The 25,671-nt window shown below is 32.9% G+C and overlaps 1 protein-coding gene across 8 annotated transcripts in view; it reads left to right on the top strand.

Moving 5' to 3' along the window:
* The first annotated feature begins 631 nt into the window (after positions 1–631).
* The window catches only part of LOC117682836 (cadherin-like and PC-esterase domain-containing protein 1), a 39,007-nt gene continuing 13,967 nt past the window's right edge, over positions 632–25,671 (top strand). The window contains exons 1-24 of one of the 8 annotated variants that reach the window (XM_066081316.1): positions 632–769; positions 3,305–3,432; positions 3,678–3,908; positions 5,441–5,509; positions 8,530–8,859; positions 13,446–13,575; positions 13,878–13,966; positions 14,116–14,203; positions 14,429–14,570; positions 15,034–15,211; positions 15,650–15,807; positions 17,412–17,484; positions 17,854–17,982; positions 18,507–18,605; positions 19,424–19,644; positions 19,757–19,833; positions 19,923–19,949; positions 20,181–20,373; positions 21,058–21,226; positions 22,034–22,163; positions 22,456–22,813; positions 23,369–23,470; positions 23,562–23,649; positions 24,739–24,885. In XM_066081316.1, the coding sequence (XP_065937388.1) occupies positions 8,584–8,859; positions 13,446–13,575; positions 13,878–13,966; positions 14,116–14,203; positions 14,429–14,570; positions 15,034–15,211; positions 15,650–15,807; positions 17,412–17,484; positions 17,854–17,982; positions 18,507–18,605; positions 19,424–19,644; positions 19,757–19,833; positions 19,923–19,949; positions 20,181–20,373; positions 21,058–21,226; positions 22,034–22,163; positions 22,456–22,813; positions 23,369–23,470; positions 23,562–23,649; positions 24,739–24,885 (2,874 nt within the window). In that variant the 5' untranslated portion in view covers positions 632–769; positions 3,305–3,432; positions 3,678–3,908; positions 5,441–5,509; positions 8,530–8,583. The other 7 variants (XM_066081313.1, XM_066081315.1, XM_066081314.1 and 4 more) reach the window with 7 other exon arrangements.

Here is a 25,671-nt window from a genome sequence, read left to right as displayed (position 1 = left end):
CTTTTTTTCATGTAGTGCTATATGTACTAGTATTTCTTTTGCAGGAAATAAATTGAAACATTTGGTTAAAACCCATGCAGGAGCTTCCAGGTGCTTTGCAGCTTGGAGCTCCACTAGATTTTTGCCCCAGACCCACTGCAGAAACATTTGCAAGAAGAAAGAGGGTGAATAATTATTTTTTTCCATTTCAAGGATCTTTGGGTTGCAGACCCTGCAAAGGTATATTAATTAGACAAATCAGTTCTTTTTTTTAGCAAATTAAGTGTTGATTGGGCTTCTGAGCTAAAACAAGATCATGAAGATGATAGAAAATTTACTGGTAAGCTTTAAAATAATATTCTTTCAATCTAGGAAGGCATGCATCATCTGTAACCCACGTGTGATTCACATTGATATTCTCCTTCATCACCTGGTTTGAGAAATCTTGTGTAATCAAAACATGGTTTGTGATGTCAAAGTTTAATGAAGTCTTTCTCATCTGATGAGAAAGACTTCATTAAACTTTTTTCATATTAAAATACTTTTCCTGTTCCCTTTCCAACACTAATAGAACCACAAAGAATGTTAGGTGTTTTGTATGTACCTTCCAAGAGTTCATTATGTTTGGATCCTATATGAATTTAGGGCTTGATGACTGGGAGCTGATCATGGTGACAAGTGAAGATAAAAACCAGTACCCTAGCTCTCATCGATCAACAACTGTCCAGACTATGAGGTCCAGACAAATTGAGGTCCTAGCTGGGAGCTCTTCACCTTCATATGCATCAATGTGAGTGAATTAATCTTGAATCTTAATTGCATGTCAAATGCAGGTCTAATAATTGGTAAGTATCAGTATTTTTTCTTCGTGGAAATTTCATGTCCCGGAGTATCACCATGCTCATATAGCATGCTTACTGATTGATAATTTTGTCTTAATTGTTTTGTCTTGTTTTTGTGCCCCATTACAATTAGCTCCTTTGCACTTTCATGAAAGAAATCTCCCCAGTGGCATTATAATGCTTAGTATGTACTGTGGAATCATTAAATTTCATGGTGGCTCAATTTTCGGGGAATTCATGGTACCTCTCAACAACGAAGTAACATCCTCACAAAAATTAATAAACTATGGTTATAAAGTTATATTTCATTTTGTAGGTAGAGGAAATACACAAAATTACGTCCCGAAAAACCTATAACATTAAAATTCATCAATGCAAGAAAATTGGCCCCCACGAATTTTAATAATTCCACAGTATGCTTTTATAAACAACATGATGTGATCTACATTTTGATTTTAACTAAAGAGTTTGGCGCTTTTATTGTTATACCCCCCCCCCCCCCCCCTCCTTGGAAGAAGGGAGGGCATATTGCTTTGCTGCTGTCTGTCTGTCTAGATCTGTCTGTTGGTCAGTCCACCAATAGTTTCCGTTCATTTCCTTTGCAGACGTAGCACGTATTGAGATGAAATTTGGTATACAGATTTATTATAACAATATTTAGGTCAAGTTTTATATATTTGGTATGATCAAGCATTTTTCGACAGAGTTATGCCACTTGGACTTAGAAAAATTCCACTTATTTGTGGTTTCCGTTCATTTTCTTTGCAGAGGTTGCACATATTTAAATGAGATTAAGTATACTGATTTATCATTATAACATCTAGGTCCAGTTTGATTTTGGATACAATTAAGCAATTTTAGACAGAGTTATAAATGCTACTTGGACTTAGAAAAATTCCACTTATTTGCAGTTTTCATTCATTTTCTTTGCAGAGGTATACAGATTTATTATAAAATTGACTAGGTCAAGTGTGATTTTGGTAACAATTGAGCAATTTTTGGGTACAAAACACTTATTATTTGGTTTCTCACTGACTGACTACAGAAATAAATTGGGTTGATAAGTCTCATATACAGCTCGTCTTAAGTAATTAACAAGCCTAATAATTAAAGTACATGTAATAGTATCTTAATCTACTTATTTACCATATATGAATAATGATTCATTAATATTCTCTCTCTCATCTGTCCATCCGTCCATCTGTCTGTCTGTCTGTCTGTCTCTCATTCTCTCCTTTTTTTTTTATAGTAGATTTTCTCCACCCATGCATAATTTAAATGTTGAACTGAAATAAACATGTGAAAGACAAATCTGAGCATGAATACATAATATATTTTAATTAGACAGATCATGCTAGTACAGTCAAATAAATTACATAAACCTTACAGTCATGTAAAAGGTACTATGAAATGTTCCGGATGCTATCTAACATCATGCAGTACTGAGTTTATATATATAATTATACATATATCTAAATTTAATCAAACTAAAGTATATGTAACGTTAGTAATTTTTTTCCCACAATCAAAGGCTTAAAGCTTGGTTATTTCCATAATAAAGATCTGCTTCAATTTATAGAAAACTTTCGCAATTTGCCAGTTTGTGAATGCAAGTGTATTAATAATATATAATTATTTAACAAAAAAAAAATCCCCCCGGCTTTGAGGGAATAAAGACCTACTTGAGAATTTACATAATTTTACATGTGTTCGTGTATCCAGGGAAAGTAACTTTTATTTTTGAATTGGATGAATGTTCAATGAAAGCTAATTCTTTATTCAATTAAAGAAATTAAATACCCTAAATGTTTATATCCAATTTGTGAAATATAAAAGCTACATAGTTAATAAGGTTTTGTTTTGTTAATGTGATTAGTAATCCTAAAGATCAACTGATAAATGGTTTAGCATTACATTACGTGGCAGTTGATTGTTATAACCTTGAGATACTGACTTAGATTACTCTAGTGTTACATAACAGATTATATCCTTATTTAAAACACCAAGTTAATGACTTCATGCTAGATTTACTCAAACATTTTTTTTTACATTGTTAATTTAGAGAACGGCAGAATATGAGAGTTCTGAGCTATATTATTACATCAACATCGCAGATATGAAGAAGTTTGTTATTTGTTTTTATTCCCAGAAGAGTTTTTCTTCTAGCTTCTCTATACAGTTATCATAACACAGGTGCTTTTTCTATTCCCTTGTAGACAACTAAAAGGTATCATAGTACATGCGTATTGGAACTTCTTAAGCTTTGAACATACATTTTTGTGTACACTTGTACTCTAGGGAAAACTGACTCTGCCCCTGTTACAGGTTTGGAGACACTCAAGGGCTTGTAGTATTTGCTTTCTGATTGTATACTATAATTACATTTTCAAAGGTATATGGGAAATTGAGAACACTCGGAGCAGTTGTTAATTTAAAATCTTGTTAGCTTCACATAGCTAAATAAATGTTTGCGCTATTTTCAGGTAGAGTGGCTCTAGTTTGTTTAAGGAATTAGTCCACTGGAAGTCCTTAGGTATCGAGTGACGGAACTGGATCTGTAAAGAGCGGCAGATGTATCCTGTACTGTATCAAGTTCTCCACAAAATGTCAGGCCTGTCAACATTTTAATTTTTCTTCCCAAGCATGGCACTGATAGCTGAGAACTTGACTATCGAGAGAAGGGGAGAAAAAAAAACCTGTTAAAATTCAAATACTGCCTCAAGTTTATTCTGCAGACTGTTCAGGGTCAAGACTAAAGTTAATTCTCTCTAATTTTAAATTCCATTTTAATCATGTTATATAACTCAACCTTGACAACTAGCTTGTGATTGTACATTCTGACTTCATTCATTACAGATGGGATACAAGTCTGCTGTGATATCTGCGACTTGAACTGCATGCATGCAGAATCGTTTCCGCTTGACCGCCTGTATTGCGAGATGATGACTTGTTTATGAAGGAGTCCCGAGAGCTGTTTGGGGGCCGTGGGAGATTAATGAGATGACATGGTACCCCTGGGTGAAACATTTGTCTACAATATTATCTTATGTCAGGATCCCATTGTCACAGGCTGAAACTTTTCGACAGGTATGTTACCTGTAGCTCTGCTCTGGAAACATATTGTGTTGTATTGTGTCATGTGGAAAGTGTTTATAGCAGTTCAAAATCTTTAATGTGAAAATAAAAAAGGAATGTTTCCTTGTTAATGACTGGTTGACAAGCTCCATTCACCTGAGCTGGAAACATTTGGTCTTTAAAATTAACCCACATTTGTTGTTGAACCTCTTGTTATCCGGAAAAACAATTTAAGGTAAGAGAGTTTATGCAGATGATATTGCAATTAACATATGTACTATCAAATTCTGATGCACAATAGTCCATGACACAAAAACACAATTTATTTAAAAAGAATTATCTGGACAGTGAGTGCTAGTATGAAAAAATTACACACTAGAATTAATTTTTTTGAAATGAATGCATGAAAGAAATGTTTTGTGGTAAAAAACTTTGGGTTTTATGGTAGAATAAATTGACATTCATGAAAAAAAAAATAATTTATATGATTAACAGTAGTATGTAAATTTACAAGGGAATACTAATTAAATAGGGCGGTATGAAATAGCTTAATTCTCACATGTCGTGTTAACTTTGTAATTTTCCCTTTTGACACATCATTGATTATGAACGTTTATTCCTAATGTGAAAGGTACTGTGCAGTTCAAGTTTATACCAAATATGTGAACATTACCATATTATACTGGGAAGAAATAATGTTAAACCTAAATGTAATTAGAGATTGTTCTTTCTAAGAATGAAGATTGATAAAAACTCTGTCCCAAAATCTCTAAATTTAAAAACGATATTTATAGTGTGTTGTGAAAAGTGATTGAACCAACCATCAGTGACAAAATCAAGATAATATTTATAGTGTGTTGTGAGATCAGTTGGATTTCAATAGCCAGCTCAATAAGCAAATTAAATGGCGTTGATTTTTCATGGAGCGGTAAAACTGTGAAATATCCTAAGAACTTCTCTATTATCTGTTTAAATGGGCATGGAACACATTATCTCCTGAACGATCATAGGATCAGACAAATTTACAGTTGTTAAGGTTTTTGAAAAGAGGACACAAGATTTAATTAACCTCACAGAAGAGAACCATCCTTGCTTTGTAGGCTTCTTGTCTTTCACTCGGACTTTTAACTCCACAACTGATAAATCTCATCTTAGGATTTTTTCAGTTTTCCCCCTTAATGGCTCGTTTGGCCGTATCTCCTCTTGGACTCTAAAGGCTCAAGTTTACCTGTTTCAGGTGATTTATGGAGAGGTGTTTGTCCATCTATAGGGAAATAATTAAGGGATTGAATGTCTGTTCTGTGTTTTGAACAAGTGATTAAGTGATGACTGACCGTATAAAAAGTCCTTATCTGCCAGATGTACACCAAGATATCACTGTAGTCCTTAGGGCTAGCAAGCCACCAGTTGAGACTGGTATGGAGATACATTGATGAAAATATTTATAAACACACCCAACATGGGGATCTAAATCTTCACAGGGGGGTTGTTGCATTCTTTGATGGATACTGGGTATCTCAATGCATTAAGTTTGTCATTTGTAGGATTTTGATCTTTTCTTGGGTTTGGTGTGAGGGCCCAGGTCAAATACTTTATGGAAGACAGGCTAGAGGGTAAGTGGGAGTTCTTAGGATGTTTTAAAGATAGAAACTTTTAACATTTCAAGCTGCTTTTTGTAAAGAAAAAAATCCTTTTTACCGGTAACCAAATTTTGCATTTTGAATTATATAATTTACCTAAAAAGATTTATTTTGCTGGCAAGATGTCCATTTTTATGAAAATGAGCAAAGGAAAGAATATAATAGATTGAAACTGAAAGATAACATTTTTGTGTACTTCAAATATATAAATCATATGACATAGCAACTAGAGTATTATGTATACGCATGGCTTGAAACAGGTCATATACAATATGTAACTGAATGAATTACAAATAAAACTCACCAATAAATGTTAAAGTAATAGGAGAACTTTAAGTACCAATGGCCATTAAAAAGATAGCAAACATGATCTTATCACCCAAGTCCTAATGTAAGCATAAAACAAACTCTGTACATAAATGTTATGTACTGCTTGAAATTGTTCGGTAGTTGTCTTGATCTATTGATGTTATTGTCACGATTAGACAGGGGCTAAGCCTCTCTCTATAACATGTATGATGTGACATCAGCTGCCGTCAACCCCTGTTCGCCTCCAGTAAATAAAATAAAAGGACACACCCAGAAAGACTCCACAAATGTATTGCTAGATCAGATTACAGGTGCAAGTGTACTGTTGCCTTTGAGTGCTTCTTTACCAAGGGAACTTCAGTTTTCTAAATACTTATGAATGATGCTTTTTTTTTTCAATTGTTTATTCGTTTAGTGAATATTTATTGCTCAGATTCCAATGGTGTATTCAAGAACTGACATTGAATATGAATCCATTCAAATTAAAGCAACATATTTGAATCAAACACATTCTTTTTGTCACAATATCTGTAATTTGGTTACCATGACAATTTCTGGTAGAGTACATATCATTTATACTAATCTTTGTTATAAATGTTATCATATCATCTAAACCAAATATTTTTTAGGAAACATAAGATAAGTTATTTAAATTATTCATACAAAATAATAATCTTTTTAAGTCAAACATTGAAAAACGAAAATACATGTGTAGAGATGGAATGTCTTTTGACTTTGCACTTCACCTATCTTATCGTAATCTGACTTCCACAGTGTGAACAATAACTCTGTAAGCTTCTTACGTTATCAGATATTGACAGGCAAGCCGATTATATTCAAACCATTTATTTTCTGGTGACATATTAATTTTGAGGAACAGCTGTTTGTGTCCAGTAACATGATCTATGTGTATAATTGTCTATAGGTGTAGTTTGTGGGCCGGTGTAGCAGGCCTAGCTACATGTACCAGCCTCCAGCCACTGACGGCTTGACCTCAAAGTTAATGACCTTTGCCCTTGCTCACCTGAAGCAGGCACATAGGTGTTTGTTATAGTAATGTAAGGCGTAGAATACTGAAAGTAATGCTGTGAAGGTCACTCAACTGGGAAAAAACTGCTTGTACAGGTTGAGATTATTTGAAGTTTTGCCCCATGTAAAAATTACAAAATGCTCTCTCTCTCTCTCTCTCTCTCTCTGTTTAAAGGCCCTATGAGTAAAGAGAGAAAGGTATTATAGTCGAACTTAGAGTTTATTATATATGATGTATTTTGGCCATCTGATGGTATTTATGCAGTGACTTGCTGAACTTGAACCAGACTTGAACCCTTAATTGAATTTAGTGTTTGATCAATGAAGAGATTTGTAACTGCATCTTTCCTCTTTAATGGGTCCAGCATCTGTTGCTGGGAAACATTTTATGTAGTTCATCATCTGTCCAGGCCATAAAAGAAAACCCTCTATAATTCGACACAAAATAACAAGATATGATTACACCAGCTATTAGTAGACTTATTACAGTGACACATTTACGTAACCAGCCATTGTGGAAAAAAATAAAAAAAAACTGAATGGATTATGGATCATTACTATTAACCACAAAAGCTAGGTCCTGATAGTCTCTCAGTAGTCATTGAAATCACATAAGAGAAATTGATGTACCATCAAATTATTTCTGAAGATAAGATTAATGTGTGGAAGGCTCAACTTACTGTTGTGTTGTTTATTTGGTCTTGATGTGTTATTTTTACACTCTATATATGCATTTTATTATCACTTCAACAAATAAATGACTTGGCTTAACATACAGGTACCGTATATACATAACATATAAAAGAGAGCTAGTATGAGAAGTGCTAGCTTGTATAGAAATCAGCTGAAGTAGGGTGTAGTGTTTCAAAGCATATGCATGTCCTTGTGAATAATTTAATATTCAGTCGGAAATTCATTGTTGGATCATACTGAAAGGTGAATATTAATGTGACAGATTTTTGGTAATGTGCTTTTAGTTTTATTTGACACATTCCTAGAGACGGCTTACTGATTATAATGATCAATTAAGATGATTATTAGTCAAATTATGGATATTGATGAAGACAAGAAAAGAGTGGAGAATAGAAGGGACACTTTTAAGGAGTCTCTGTTAAGATGATGGTGATTATATCGACATATGAAAACCTTCAAGTTTTCTTTTTCTTTTTTTTTTAAAGCTTTTAGCGAGGATATCATTGACAACGTAATGCAATATGTACTGTATGCTGGTGATAAGCAATAGCAATATTTGCTTTTAATCAGAAGTATTGCCCAGAAAAGTCTGGATCATTTCACAGGGAAAGTGTTTATAGAGAGCTGGCTGTTTCGGATAACTTGTGGCTCTGTGTAAATCTTTTTTTCTCCTGTTGTGATATTGTTTTAGTTTGAACTTGGTGCAGGAACAGTTTAGTCACCTTTACCGATCAACAATCATCTTTTAAACAGGTGTGTGTATTTTCACACTGAGACATTAGCCGAGAGCCTCTGAGCAGTTGTTTCTGTTTTTCTATACCTTTTTAGAAATCATGCTTTTTTTAAATGCATTCATGAAGTGACATTGAGCTATGCAAATCTTTAATGGATTTTATAGCTTTGCCTGAAATTATTTTTAACTGTGTATGTTATAAATAGGTATTTTTATTCACTATTTTCAGGGAGATAGATGACGTTTAAATGAGGAACAATACTGGGGTTACTTGAGGATCGACATGGCACAGTTGACCTCAATTTTAGGGGTCAAGGACTTCTTTCTGTTGCTGCTGATGATAGGGTTTTTCTCCTTGCTCCTTACGTACCACATTGGACTGAACTTACCACGACCTCCTGAAGGTCACGAAGTGATTAAGAATGAACACCCTCTGAAGTTTCATCAAAATTGGTTCAGCAGTGAGGACAGTTTTAATCAGAAGCACAAAGATGGCAACAAGCAGCAACATTTGTCCGATGCAACACAAAAGCTCAGCCTACTGGACCAAATTTTCAAGGTAATTTGTTTTAAGATTCTTTATTCAAACATTTTATTCTACGTATGTATAGCATGTTAATGTATTTTAAAATGCTTGCTGTACATGTAACACCTTTGGTTTCATGGAAAGAAAGCACTCCTGAAACACAATTTGAAGTCAATCTCAAGCAATGCTAATGGCATGTTCATTTGCCTATTAAAATCATTTTCAATATGATGAAAACTTACAGTAAATTCAGTAGTTCATGTGCTACAGATCCCATGAATTACTACATTTAGACTTCTTTATATCTTGGTATACTTCTATAGTTTCTTTAAGTTATGACATTTTTATTCAAACTGGGTTTTCAGCAACATTTAGCAAAGAAGAGTTTTCCCCAAAGCAATGTTTAAGAAAAGCTAAAATCATATACCGGTAGTTCAGAAGTTATGTTTTTATGAATTTTCTAACTTGTTAGCCTCTTTTTATGACAGTTGTTTGACCCCCAAGTAATTCATATGTATTTCTGATAGTCATCTCTTATTAGGGGGTGATTACTTTGCTGTGAATGTCTTTAAACTTCTTCATGAAATCTGCTCAGTCACAAAGCCTATTCAATTACACGGTAATTGTATCTGGCATTAATGGCCATTTAATATATGAGAATGCTTACTTTTAAATTTCTCCCCATCATCTGAGAGCTGTTTTATTACTCCAATCTCATATATGTATGGTAAGTATGCTGACCCCAGATATATATTATCATAGAATAAGTGGCCTCTGCAGGTCTTATCTGAGGCAAAAATTAAATGAAGATTAATGGTGGAAGCTTGACATTTCATCAGTCATTTGGAAATAAAGATAACCATTGACCATTAACTAGCTTTATCATGAAGTGAATTTTGAGCCTGCATGTCTTTTCTAGTAGTACATGTATATATTGACACCTGTAATTACGGATTATAATGTTAGTTTCTCAAGTTATAGGAATTCCATTTCTGTTCGGTTTTTGAACTACAATACAAAAATAACTGAAAATTTACCATTTTTCAAATGAAAGTTCAGAATTTCCAGTCAGATTGTTTTAATCAGGTCCAGCACAATCTCCAGATTTAGCTATATAGCCTGAATAAGCTAAATAGCTTTATAAAGCTATTCAAAATAGCTTAATAAAGCTATTTATATGCAGTTTTTGAAGAAAATATTAATTGTAAGAAATGGACGAAAAATCGCAATTAACTTGCTAATAATATTTGCGCCACTGACCATTATAAACTTGACCCAAATGTAAGATAGTTTTAACACTGCAGCTTTTAAACACTTTTAAGCAAAAAATATATTTCCATTGTTTGGGTAACTGTTCACCACTTTGTGTGCAATGAGGCGTGGATAAGTATGATTTCTTCTCATTGTGATAAATTATTACCAATCAATTATCTTGTTTACCATAACTGACCTCCTTTATATTTCATTCAAGAAGTAACTGTGTGGTCATGAATCAGTTGCCCCAAAACTTTTAGTGCAAAGTCTCTTAAGGAGACGCAAACTTATGAGAAATCTTTACATGCATTGTTTACAGAACAGTTCAAAGTTGAAAATGATCATTGCACTAAAGTGCGATTTTTTATACATACTGAAAAAAATACACATTTAAGAAAAATGTATGACAAAATAGCTAAATGAAGCTATTCTGAATAGCTTAATAAAGCTATTTAGCTTATTCAAGCTATATAGCTAAATCTGGAGATTGTGCTGGACCTGTTAATAGAAAACCACATGTACATATAGTTAAAAATGGATAAGTAACTTTATGAGCTAAAAATTTTATCTTGTGTTCATCTTGAGCCCTGATACGAAAGTAAAGTAACCAAGAAATGAAATCTGCAATCAATTCAATTCAATTTTTGCTTCAGTTTTAAATGAACAGAGATATTTCTGCTTAATCTAGTGCTGTGAATGTTTTGTTGATATTATACAATGTTACATGTTACAACGCACTTTGAATAATTTCATACATATAGAGGAACTTTTTTAAAGTGCCTTAATTTTGAGACCAAGTCGGCGCTCTTTAAAAAATATTTAATTTTTTCAATTTTTTTTTCTCAAAGTCTAATGCCTCTTACCTAGTGCACAGATAAGAATATATAATTTTTTTTTGTGTAATTATATAAAGAAACAGAAAGCTATGTCACACACTGTCATATATTTATGTCTTAACAGTACTGATATCAGTAATACTTGAATTCTAGTCAGTTTTTTCCTGAAACCATGCAGTCATTTAAACCTGTGTTTGAATCATTTTTTGAATTTCAATAAATTGAAATTGCAAGATAGAATATCTAGCCATGGATAATGAAGATAGGGCATGATAAAAATCCTCACCATGTTTACATTCCTATCTGGATGTGAGTGATAGCACCCTCTTATTTATTTTTCTGTGAAATATTACACCATGCTCAAGATTGTCAAAATATTTTAGTTATGATAAGACTTGTGTTTATATGTTATCCCAAACCAAAAATCTGTTTGATTTTGCCTAGTTTTTGGTTTTCCATGCTTCCAGGTTGTTTACATTTTGCTGACAGCATTTTGTTATTGGGCGGCTGCTTGGGTTAGCTTCAGGCTCCAAATGAATTTCATTGTGCCTTGTTTTTTAACTTTCATCTGTGGATTAGAGTAATTAAAAGTAATGATGTTTATCTTGAACAAGTTTGAAAGAATGTTTTCTGCAAACAAAAATACAGTGAAATGATAGTTTGTAAACAAACTAGAATATTGCCTTAAGGTGAACACAATTGTATCTCCTTCGTAGTTTCTATGCTTGAATGTTCTTAAGAAATTTATTATGCTTGTGTCTGGATTAATTGGCTGTAATAAATGTAGGAGTTGAATGTCACTGCATTCTAGTGACCAGCTTATTAAATGTAATATGCAGTTATACACACCTGCATTTGTGGTTGGGTTGTGGTTTGGGGGGGGGGGTCAGGTTTTTCTATGCTATGAAGTAGATACTTTAGGTCTACAAATCATCTAGATGGCAATACATAATACTACCTACATCAATTGGTTAATACAATTTGAGCTATATAGTGCATATCTCACAAGTTGTTTATTATTAGTGAATACTCAATGACTTGTACCCTCCTGATATTAAGGAGCAAACTAAAACTACATGACTGTATACATAATCAGTCCAGGTAGTCTTAATGCAATATTGATGCAGGTAGTAATTCAGTACCTCAATATACTGTTATACATGCTTGTGTATACAACAAAGTTGTCTCAATATGACATGCATTTAAAGAGCTGTTAAAAATTGTGATTTTTACAGGGTAAAGCTATAGTGCTGTACATACTCTGTATTTTTTTTTTAATGCGGTACTGAAGTAGCTGTTCTTAAAAGATTTATATTAACATTTTATATAAGGATTTTATCAGAAATTTTCTTTAAAAATTAGACACCGAGTCTGCATGTACAATGAAAGTTAAAATGTTCCTGTCATATTACCTATGGTAATTTTCATACTTAAGTATAATAATTACTCTGAGATTGAGAATTGTACTTAAAACTCTCACATCTGATTTTTTAAAATTCTACACATCTGAGGATAATGTTGCAATTATAGTGCCTACTGTGTTAATGAGAGAATTTTGATTCACTTTATAAATTATTTAGGGTAAACAAATTCTTGGAGCTAATGCTTGTAATTTAATTTTGTTGAGAAAATAAACTTTGAAAAATATAAAATGCAAATGCATAAGCTCTCTCAGATGAAAACAATGTGCACCTTCATTATGATTTGTTCAGCACAAATCAATGTTTATTGTCTAGGCAAGTTTGTATTTAATTATAATTATTATAGTGACTAAATCAGTACATGTAAACATCAATACTGGTACACAAATTCTGTTAACTAACATCTATCTTACCATTAGTTAGATCTTTTTAACATTATTATTGGCATGAATGAATTAAATAAATACTTAATTAAATATTAATTCTTAAGGTACTTGCTTCATTTAGATGTGTACGTAAAATGTACCTTTCTTCTGCCAATTATTGTGCCGACAAATAAGAAAAGATCAGAAAGAAATGCGTGTTAGTGTGTTTTGCAAATGCATGCTGTATAGAATCAGATTTTTTATTCTCTAAGAACTTGGTTGCCGTTTATCTATTTAAAAATAGATCTTTCACCCTCCCGTATCCTGTTATATCTCTGATATCTCTGTGAAGGGAGGAAATATCATTTATTGTATGGTCTTGATTTATTTTGACATATCTGACTACAGCAGCTTGAAAGCGATAATTGTATTGTATTTATGATTAAATTATAATTAACAGATTATAAATCAGCAATTACAACAATACAAATATAGGAGTAAAAGATTTCTCTATCATGAACTGAATTATTGATTTTTTTCTAGAAATACAAAAGTTCCTTATTATATCAATCATTGATAGCATTATTTAGTGATTTAAATACATAAAATTATAATCAACAATCCAGAATCATGCATATTTATGTTTGATTTGTGATCTGTACTGTTGTAAATCTGTATTAATTATGACTTGTTGTACTCCTTTAATCATGGTACTTATTCTCTTGTTATTCCTTTATTTATAGTTAGAAGAGCGTATCTTATCCGTATCCAGACTTCCCGCACTCATCCAGAACAAGGGAGGGAAAGACAACAGCACTGGGATATTGGAAGAGCTGTTGCAACACTTAGATTACAGTATAGTCTCTCAGAATGGTAAATATAAAAATAAAATGTGGCTGCACTGCTACAAAATAGTACAAAGGTTACACTGTAAATTGAGGAGATCTTAATTTATTTGTAAATATTTCATTTATCTACCATGAAATTGCTAACTGATTCTGCTTGCTTGAATCAATGATTCATAATATATGACATCAATGTCTCAAGTTTTGACAAGATTTAATTTGATATATTGCATATTAGTTTGTGCATACATATTTTCAGTATAATATCTAGATCTTATCATTCATTTTGACTTTGACACGTTAGATATAAAAACAGTGGTTTCCTTGTAGGAAATGAACTGAATATAGAAAAGTTTTCAATGATTTGGAATGTAAAGGGAAACAACTCTACCCAAATTTTAGCTAAAGATTTACAGAAGGTAAGTAAACTATTACCTGTATCATTATCTCAGAGAATAAGATAGTGCTCTCAGGGGGAAGATTCTCTCTCTCTCTCTCTCTCTCTATCTCTCTCTCTCTCTCTCTGTAGGACATTATTTAGACTGAGAATTTTCCTTTTTAATTACAGACAAATAGGATACTTAAGTTACAGAAGATCATATTGGAACCATCTTTCTTGTGTAATGTACAGAAAACACAGAATGCATTTTCAAAAGGTAAAAATAGTAAGGATACGTACATCTTAAGACATAATGAAAAGATTGAATTTGTATTTTCATCCATATTTTTTTGTATTCTTTGTTGTCTTTTTTTTCATTCTTCTTTTGGGGGAGGAGGTATGGGTATATTGTTATCTCATGACTGTAGAGAAAAATTTTAACTTAAAAAGTTGTTAGTGTGTGTCTTCAATGGAATTTTCCTAAAAAAAATTTTGCTTCCAGGGAAAGTTGGAGACCGAACTTTGTGCTCTGTGTCACCACATCTAAACAAGCAGACAGATTTACCTTTCAAGAGAGAACGAGATTTTGTATCCCTCCATAAAGATGGCAACATAACAATACAGAATCAACAGATACCTCAAAAGTTAGTGAACATTTAAGTCACCTAATAACATCTTTAGTAGATTTCTCTATCGATATTTATTAATTACTGATCAAGTTAAAAAAAAACCTACCTTTAAATAGTGAATATGCTATAAAAATGAATTTGAACAGATAATTGAGATATTTTAAGAGTGAATTGTATTTTCTTATATAATATTAAGTTTTTAAAATAGGTGAGAACTTATTAATGTTGAACCAGCTTTATAATTATCAATTGTTTTATATTTCACATTGTGAGAAATTCTCTCGAGGAAACAATTTTATGCAACAAAACCTTTGTTGTTAATACATTTGTTGAACAATAACGAAAGACATTAAATGTTTCGTTCGCATTATGAAATACTCATTGCATTTCTCAAGGCTTTTGCCTAAACATGCAATCTGGTAGATTTCCTAATATGAAAAATTTTGGTATGCAATCTTGGTTGTTGATATATTTGTAGAAATACAGAGACTACCAGTGTCCTTTGGGCAGTTTCCCCCGGGGTGTTGGAGGTAGATGGAGCCCCCCTCTTGGTCCGCCTCTCCCTCCTGGTGACCTCATTGTTACCCCTGAGGGCCTACCTTCACTCCAGTTGTCAGGTGTATAGAGTCAATCAGAAGGGGCAGTCCCTTAGACAGGTCAGTTGAGATGTGATCGGAGAATGATTGTAATTGATTTTGAAGTGAATGTACGTTACTTGTAACTCTAAACCAAGTTAAGGTGGCTAAATGGCAGTGCATGGCCATTTAATTTTTTTTTCTACCTTCAGATATAAAAGATTTTTTTTGCATGGAATTACTTTAACATTGAACCAAGTTAAGGAGGCAAGATGGCAGTGGCCATTCTGACTTAATTTTAGAAGATCTTGAAAATTTTAACTTGATTGTACACAGTATAGATAATTTTATTAACAAAATGTAAGTTGAATATGATAGTATGGTTCAATTGTTTGCAATCAAGTCTCTGTAATATTACAATGATTTAGAAAAAATCGGGCTTTGATATCAGCTAGTCTAACATCTTCACTGTATATTCATTTAAGAACTCATACTATTATTATCTGTTATTTGATACAGGACCTGACCTCTTTATGGCATGTAAGGCAGAGTATACAGCAGAACTTTGGGGAGACCACCATGCGGGGGTGGTGGAGTCAGCTCAGGACAGGGTTAATGAGTGCACTTCTCACTGCTGAGTTAGACGTCTGGCAGTCAAGGGCAGGTAACTCATGTAGGTGAGTAAACAATTAGTTGTTAGTCCAATATCAGTGTAAAATATGTAAAATGTGTTTAAACTAATATAGCTAATTGTGTGTCTTATTTATTGAAAAAATTGTGATCATATAGCTTGTTTTAAAAAAATGCTACATGTTGAAGATGTATATACTAGTATACACTCAAGCTGCATGCATTAATTTGCATGTACAAGGGTTATTGGAAAGGTCATGGATATTGTGATTTACGGAAAAAAATTACTGTGTACTTTGTAGGATGATGTGTGTTTTATTAAATGACTACCAACTGAAAAGAAGTGTGCAAAAAATCATGATTTTGATAATTTTCCCAAAAGATACAGTGTTTTTTTTTTCTTTGCATGAATTAGATTTACAAAGCACTACTGGCACTGTACCAGTTATCGGCTATAATTTAACGTTTTCTTTTCGTGTTTCCTTATTTCTTGATATATTGGAATAAAACTTTTAATACTTTAAATTGTGAACTCCTTATTTATCCATCGGTTAGATTATATCATCATTTAGAGCCCCAAAACATATTGTTTCTGTGCAATTTAGCACGCCCTCAATTTGCCAAGGTTTTATGATTTACTGTACCAGTTATCGGCTTCGTGATAACATAGTAAAATCCTTGTACATGTTGATTTTTTATTCTGCAAAGTATTGATTGAATTATGTCCCTTGCGGGGTCAGCCTATAGGTCTTAGGGGTTATTACACATAAATAAAACTCAAAAAAAGATTCTTCTATCATCATACGGTAATACACAATCGTACGCTAATCAATGCATAATTATACATTCAGGCGTTCAACTGCGCAATGAATCTCTCGGAATTTAGTGAGTTCCTTTTGTTTATAAATGTTATATGTATTGATATTACCGGTATAATATGTCAAATAAAAGAAGGGATATAATTACGTATCACAAGGAGGTCATATTCTATTTTTAACTTATTACGTCACTTCTCCCACAGCTGAAAGTGCAAAGATATAAATCAGCGGTAAACAATAGGATCGTTAAAGCTCATGTTTAAAAAATATTGAGGAAAGTTTTCAAGCAAACATACTTTTCTTTATTCAAAACAGACGACTGAATTAAAAAATCTCGGATATTCGCGTGCTATAGACCCGAACCCTCAGTTTAGCCGATAACTGGTCTTAGCCGATAACTGGTACAGTACCAGTATATAGCTATTTCGTATTTCCATGTCAGGTGATGTCAACAACTAGAAGGCAAACCTGTCACTCTTTTTCAAAGTAAACACCTTTCAGTTCTATACACTTTTTATGTCATTTAATCCATTTATAAAATGCACAAAAACCTGACATACTCCGTGAAGCATATCTCGTCATAAAAATTAAGCTGACCCAGGCTGTATATTTTTTTTATGGTGCATTTCTTAGAAAATATGTCAAGATAAATCTGAAAAGTTTCACTGGTATTATGCAAATAGTCTGCTAACAATGGAACTTGTCTGCAAACTTTTCTAATAACCCTCTTATTAATGGCTGGGTAAGTAACCCTGTCTGTTTCATATTACATTGGAAGATCTGTTTATAATACTAAGAATTTCTAATTTTTATCCTCTTGATTTCTTTTTCAGCTGCAGAAGGTGTTTCCAGAGTCTGGATCTGGATGTTGTGTTTACAAATGAGTTTCATCCAATTATAGTAAAGGTAACCAATACACAAGTTACATGGAAATGTAATTAAATCATGTTCCCTGTGTCTAATAAAACTGAACATTGCAAATTTGAAAAATTCTGTTGCAAATTGTGCTGTAAGGGAAAATCTAACACAGGTTGAATTTTGTCACCAGAAGTGTATAAAGTGTAATATATTTTGATAATACAGTCAAACTTTGTTATCTCGAACTAGATGGGACTGTTTAAAAACTTCGAGATATTCGAGTATTTGAGATATCAAGAGTTACATACTTTAAAAATAAGTAGTTGGGACTTACAAATCACTTCGACATATCCATTGTATTCGAGATATCAGTGTTCGAGATATCAAAGTTCAACTGTATGTATATATATATCAAAGGTAGGACCATCAGAACCAGCTCGGATGACCAAGGAATTTATGGAGGATATGGTCAAGTTAACCTCCTACAAGGACCCTGTGTACGATGAAGTAATGAAGGCGGTTGGAAACATTCAACCCCAGAAAATGGTAACTCAATTTATATGTCATCTTTGTATGCTGTGACATTTTGCATTATATTTGTCCGCCTAAAATTTGCTGGAGTCATGGAGGGAAATCCATTTACAATGACAACTGAATTGTACATCAACTTGTGGAAAAATCATTTCTTAAGAAATCTAACGCTTTATTCATTTCTTTAAATGATTGATTATGATAATGGTCATATCATAAATCAAATTTTATTTGCATGGTAGAAATATTTAATGTTTGCAAATGCCTGTAATTGATCACAAATATTTGTACTCAAGAACTAGTCCTTATAAAGCTATTATTTCAGAATATCAATAGCTATTATTTCAGAATATCAATTTAACATCCCTATTTATAAAATAATATGTTGCAAACCATCTTGGCTGAAGGGTTTAGGAAATAAAGTCAGAGCCAGTAAAAGTCTGTAATGGGTAAATCTATGCATAGTATCTGTGTATGTGGGTAATGGCAGTACCAAACATGTGCTCTATATGTACAGGAGCTTTTTTTCTCTTGTACAGCATTGTAAGTCGCAGTTATCTCCCTGTCTGACGGACTCGGACCTGATCTACTTACTGGACACAAGGAGAGAATCCATGGCTCCTGTGGAGTTTCTCCAGGTAAGGGGGACTTGTTTGTTAATGTACCTGTGGAGTTTCTCCAGGTAAGGGGGACTTGTTTGTTAATGTACCTGTGGAGTTTCTCCAGGTAAGGGGAACTTGGTTTGTTTATGTACCTGTGGAGTTTCTCCAGGTAAGGGGAACTTGGTTTGTTGATGTACCTGTGGAGTTTCTCCAGGTAAGGGGAACTCGGTTTATTGATGTACCTGTGGAAATTCTCCAGGTAAGGGGAACTCGGTTTATTGATGTACCTGTGGAAATTCTCCAGGTAAGGGGAACTCGGTTTATTGATGTACCTGTGGAGTTTCTCCAGGTAAGGGGAACTCGGTTTGTTAATGTACCTGTACACTTACCTGTTTACTGAAAAATAATTCTATTTAGGAGCAATATTGTCGTAGTAGGGTTTGCTTTTATTTAAATACCAGTAGTTGATGAATACACAACTCCCTGATTGCCTAATAACCAACATTCTAGAAATCTTAAAAATTTACCTCCATGTCGCGTTCCTTCCAGGTGAATCAAAACAATTAATGTTATGAACAGTGGACTAAAAATAGATAGGAGTTTAGGAACTGCTAGACTAAGTCTAATTATTGGGTATTATTATTATTGTACATGTCAAATGAAATTTCACATCTCTCACTGCTCGGCTTTTACTTCAGTCAGCAGACTTAAACAAAATAAATAAAAATGGTCTTGTGTATATGATTTGATGAGACCTGATTTGAGTTTGTATCAGTTTATCACCTCATATGATTTAGTTATCTGAGAAATAATTGACTGTACACTTTCACACTAAGGAATCAATCTATTTGCAGCTGTATCCCTCAATAAATGAGGAATATGACCATTTGATGGATCACTTTCTTCATTTGCACTTCACTGATCATAACAGTCCCACTGATGCTACCACACAACAAGGAAGCTGTCATATTACTCCTGAGGTACACACAATGATAGCAGAGACAGAGAGAATACACCAACAAGTAATCAAAGGGGAACAACTCAGTTTGAGAACCATTCAACACAAACCTATGTTGTAAGTTGTAGTTTGTGTTCTTTGTATGTGAGATAATTATCTTAGATTAATTCTCTCTCTCTCTCTCTCTCCCTCTCTCTCTCTCACAATAAAAAGTTGCTTTCCATTTCAGTCTGTCAAGAAGACTTGATGCTGAGTTTTCAGAAGACAGTCTGATAAACAAGGAAGGAAGCACAATTTTGTCAGCTGGTACATTATAAATACATAATGTTTTAATAATGGAATATTTACGGATTTCATTACCACGGTCATTAATTCATATTTGTTTTATATTGCAGATGAGCTTCAAAAGAACTGTAGTCTTGGTAAGATCTCTGATCTTGTACAACCATTTTTTTTTTTTAGATCTATATAACTGTTTGTTTGATAACTATATTAGACAAATGATCAGTTTGGATCTACAATTGTTATGAATTTATGTAGCAAAGTGCTTCTTTTGTAGTTCAATATGATTTATCGCTGATGTTAAATACCTTTATGTTGTTTGGATCTTCCCATTATAAATGCCCATTAAAAGCAAAGTGCTTGTGTTGTAGTTCCGTATGATTTACCATTGCTGTCAGAGATCTCTATAACCCCAGCCTCTATTCAGCTGACCCCTGAGTTTGACCCCAGTCAGACAATGTACAGGGCGCAAGTAGACTACGACACGATTGTCTTCTCTATAACCGCCAACACTGCACACTGTGACACCACAGCGCGGTTCCACACCGTGGACGGAGAAGAAAGGTGAGCACAAGTCACAATACAGTCTTTGACTTCCTCTCCTTGCCTCCATTTATTTAATGAATCCTATGAATTAAAGCTATTAAAAATTTATTTTGTTATCTTATTGAGTGTAGGTATAATTGCTTGCACTTTCAAATTTTAATGGTTGCAGATTGTAGTCTATTGAACATATATGAGGAAAAAGGATTTTTCATGACACCCCCCCCCCCCCCCCCCCCATTTCCCCTATTTAAGGCAAAGCTGATGATGTCAAACATGTAGAATAAAAAGATATATTATGTACCGGTAAATTTGATCAAGAATCCTTTTTTCTTCCTACGGTATGTACATGTTTAAGATGTTGGTTACATATGTGACATAAAGATTTATACTTAAAATATTGAAAAAAAACCCCCAACTTTTTAGGGTAGTTCTTTTGGGTTTTTGTTATTTTTTATTAGCAGATTCATGAACTACACACTTAAAGTCCAGTTTTTAACAGTTCAGTTTTTTTTCTGCATGTTTAGAACTGTAACAGACTGAAAGATCAATTTTTATGCTGTTCAGAGTTGTGAGTTTTGTTTTTATTGTGCCATATTTTTTTGAACTACACACTAAAAGACCAGTTTTTAAAAGTTGATTACAATTTTTAACAGCGTAAAAATTTTATGCTGTATAAATTGTAATTCACTTTTGTTTGCATAGGGTTATGAACTACACGCTCGGTCTTGGTGAGAACCAGATCAGGGTCCATGTTGTCACCACAGCAGTACCAGAACCACAGATCATTAACACTTACATCATTCTGATCTGGAGGCGGGAGCGAGGAATCCAGAATTTCCGAACCTCACTGAGAGTCTGTCAGCTAACCCAGGTACAGCTCAGCTTTTTATGTTAATGCTTTCCTAGAGATTATGTCAATATTTTCCTTGAGATTATGTCAATGCTTTCCTTGAGATTATGTCAATGCTTTCCTTGAGCTCACCTTATTACGTCAATGCTTAACTTGAGCCATATATTGACCTTTGCATAAACTATTGTCTTGTTTCCTAGAGGTCAGGGTTCTTTTATCAGTCAGTTTCATAGTTAATTAGTACTTTGATTAAGTTCTGTGATGTAAAAATTACAATAACTAAAGGAAATACAAGAGAATCTTTAATAAGAGACAATGGAACTTATTAAAGGGGCATGGTCACAATTTTGGTCAAAAAATTTTCTTTTTTGTTTTTAATGTTTACAATGCTTCAGTTAAGCATTTTTTATAGTCAATTAAAATTTGACGGTCATTCATCGAGTTATAAGCGAGATACAGAGCTCGCAATTCTCTGCTATTAAAACAAAGCTCAATCGATGTTTTTGTTTTCATTTTTAATATTCCATGTTTAGACCTAAAATGAAAGTGAAAGTTATTTTTGTTGAAATCATTGAATTCAATGAAACAAATAAAAATGTGCATACTAGGCAGGGAAATACATGTTTTAACATTTTTAACCTGGTATGGTAATTGTTTCTGTGCAGATTTGTATATTTCCTTATAACTTTATACAAAGCTCTTCTAAGGGATATTAATTTAGGTCATAAATGGCCAAGACCAACAATATCTATCCCTCTCAAACTAATTGAGTTTTACTATAAGTTATATAAGTATGGTGATGTTTTGATTTTTTTCTCTCTGTTTTAGGACTGTGAGCTGCGGTATTCTTCATCACGTTCCTGTGGACTTCAGGCAGTCAGACAGTTCCGATCTTGGAGAATCTATCAGAAACATAATTCACAGCTTCCAATATGCCAGCAGTCTGATTATCAAGAGGGTAATTTTACCAGTTATAAGATACTTTTACTATATGGATCTAATTTCAGCAGAAGGATAATTTTTCATTAATTGGATTAAAAAGAAAACTACGTAATTCTAACTGGGATTCCAAAAATAAATTTCGAACAATTTTTTGTGAATTTTGTTGTTGAGTCTTTCCATGAAATGAAATGTTAATCTAAACATTAAAATTGACATCAAATGCCTTTGAAATGGCCGTTTTTCATAGATTTATGTATCACTGAAACTGTTAATTTTACTACATCAGCTTATTGATATTTTTTTGACAGCATCTTGGTTTGTCCCTTGTGAAGATTGTAAGAATCCCAATTCCTGTCATTGGAAGACAGCAATATGGCAGCCAAAATTCTGCCAGACTACGCATCTAGACGACTATGACATCAGGGCGTGTTTCAAAGGTCGTAAAGTACTGTTCATTGGAGACTCCACAAATAGAGGAATATTGCATTACATTCTGGAAAAGATTAATGGTTCTCTCTCTGAATGGGATAAAACTCATAATCTGAAGCTGTATAAGAGTATAAATGGCAACCAGACTGATCTCAGCTTCTCGTATTACCCACAATTCTGGCTGCCCACCAATCACCGTCCTGCCTTTGACAAAGCCATTTTTCAACTCATTAAATGGTTAGTACAATCAAGTTATCTTTTTTGTTTTGCTATAATATATAAGTAAGGTTGAGTCAAGGCTTAAGCTAATTTAGAAAGGGTCATCAAGAAAAATATGAGAAAGGTTCCGTAAAGTCTATAAAAGCTAAAGGGTTTTATGGTTCAAATTTTGTTCATATTTATTAAATAGATTTACAGGAAATTTCCATGTCTTTATTTTGGATACATACTATCATTTCTTTCACATTTGTTCCCAGTAATTATGCTCAAAAGTAGTATTAATAATATTTTGATATTAACATAATGATAAAACATCAATATAGAAAGTTCTATAATTATAACAGTAGGTTCCTTATTTTACATGTGTACTTAATTCCTAAATTCGGCAGTTACACTGTTTTTTATCAGATCACAAGAATATAAAATTGTGAGCTCCAAACTATTGCTAAAATATTATAGAGGTCCTGACAGTCAAAAAAATTAGAAATTTTTTTTTTAAAATCTGCAATGGTTTCTTCCGGCAATTTACATGGACATATTTATTTCTAACATTACTTGTTTTGTTTACTGTAGGACGCGGCCTTTGAGCGATGACAACAGAACTGTGCTGGTCGTGGGAGGTGTCCACTGGTTGGCTGGCCAGCATCTTGATCTCATCATTAAAGCTTTAAAAAGGTTACAAATCATTATTCATTCTAGAAACTTGGATGTAGAATGTTGCCAAAGTCAATATTTTATTTTTCATTTCCGGTTTACTTTATTTCAGAGAAAATCTGACTCACATTAAGCTCATTGCCAAAGGACTTGGTTCAGGGTTCCATCAGCGTGTTATTGGTGTCCATTACTTACCAGATGTATGTGTCAAATCAGTTTCATTTATTTTTTTGCAAACAAGAGCAAAGATCAGAGTGGTAGACTTTTGTCTTTGCCCCATCCACTTTTATCATAAAAAACAAAACCGCTTCTTGTTTTTTTAAAAAAATTACAACAATAAAATATCAATTGTCATATGAATTGGGAACATAAAGACAGAACTGATAATTATTTATTTATATTATTTATTTAATTATATTATTAAAAATTTAAGCTCAGTCATATATATAGAGGTCAAGGGTCAAAACTACTATCATGAAATTTTGCAATCATTAATATTGGAGGCTTAATGCTTTAGTGCATTTTTTAAAAAGTTTATTAGGTAAGGCTGGGAGTAAGACTATTTAACAGTATTTATTAACTTCTAATTAAAAATGTTTTAGTTAATAGCTTAACATTTTCCTACTGTATATATGATATGGAATCAAATCAATAGTTGTCACTTGGACACATGTTTTCTCTCCGGGAACTCCTGCTTCTCCCCACACCAATGACCCCCTGGCACTAACATCAATGCCATGAGAGATATTGATTTAAGTTGTAGAACTTGTATATCAATTGTTGTAAAATAAGTAAAGTTTTTTTTTAATAGTTGATAAAAATGCAAGCAAGATTCTAGCGAATAAATTTAAATGTCAGTTCTGCTAAGTGAAGTGAAATTAATAAGGTTATATACATTTGATTTGGCAGGTTTTGTCTATTATCCACCCAGCCTCCAAGTAGGTTGTTAATGATATAAGAATTTCAGTATACTGAAAAGATTTTATTTTATGAAAATTATACTTTGATAAAATGAATTATAAAAATTTAATTGCAACTGTTGAAGATGTGTATAATATTAATCATCCATAGGAGGTTCTTTTGCAATGGTCATGGCAATTTTCATTTGATATTTGATATTTATTCACTTATTCCCTAGGTTCATAAACATCAAAGAACAAGAAGATATTTTATATATATATATATATATATATATATATATATATATATATATATATATATATATATATATAAAAGAAGGTCAGACCTGCATAAAACAATTGATAATGTGGATTTTTTCTCCATTTTAGTCTGAGATACAGAACTTAGTTCAGAGAGAAAGAGATATAGAAAGACATGGTACTCAACTGGGCTTTCAATTCATCAGCACTTTTAACATGACCATGGCTAGATTCAAAGATTTTCTACAGGGAAAGTGTGCATGTCATTTTCATAAGGTCAGTGATAAAATTAGAAGCATAATTATACCCGCACTTTCTGAAGAAAGTTCGGGTATATTGTTGTTATCCTGTTCTGTCCGTCCATCCGTCCGTCTGTCACCTTTTACTTTCTCAAACTGCTCTTACATCTTATAAACCAGCAAACTCAACTCTTGGAGTTTGATTTGGGGTATCATGTTGTTTTGTAAAAAGGTTTTAAAAATTCTCTGTTAGTCCTGGGGGTCAAATAATTGGTAAAAAATGATGTTTTTTTACAAAAACCTTCCTCGAACTCCTCCTACATTTTCAACAGTAGACAAATCATCTCTTGGAATATGTTTTAGGGTATCCTATAGATGCGCAATAAGGTTTCAGAATTTTCAATTTTGTCCTGGGGGTCATTTAATGGCTGAAAAATGACATTTTTTTAAACAAAAAACTGGTTTTAAAAACGTCCTTTTTTTTTGGCAGTAGCCAAATGATCTTCTAGAATATGATTGGGGGTGTCATATTGAAGTGTGATCAGGTTCCAGAATTTTTTTCTTTACTAAGGGGATCAGTGGGCAACAAAAAATGATGTTTTTTTGCAAAAAAAAGTATGGTTCCCAGAACTCCTCTTACAACTTTTGGAATAGCTATGTCATCTCTTAGGATATAATTGGGGCTGTCCTATAGATGTGCAATAAGGTTTTAAAAAATTAAATTTCATCCAGGGAGTCAAATAGTAGCAGAAAATTGACGTTTATCACTAAAAAAAACCCATAGATCCAAGAGCCCCTCTTATGATTTAATGAATAGACATAT

This window comes from Magallana gigas, chromosome 4 (genome assembly GCF_963853765.1).
Source record: "Magallana gigas chromosome 4, xbMagGiga1.1, whole genome shotgun sequence".
Classification (NCBI taxonomy): Eukaryota; Metazoa; Mollusca; class Bivalvia; order Ostreida; family Ostreidae; genus Magallana; species Magallana gigas.
This window is presented reverse-complemented; position numbering and strand designations above follow the sequence as displayed.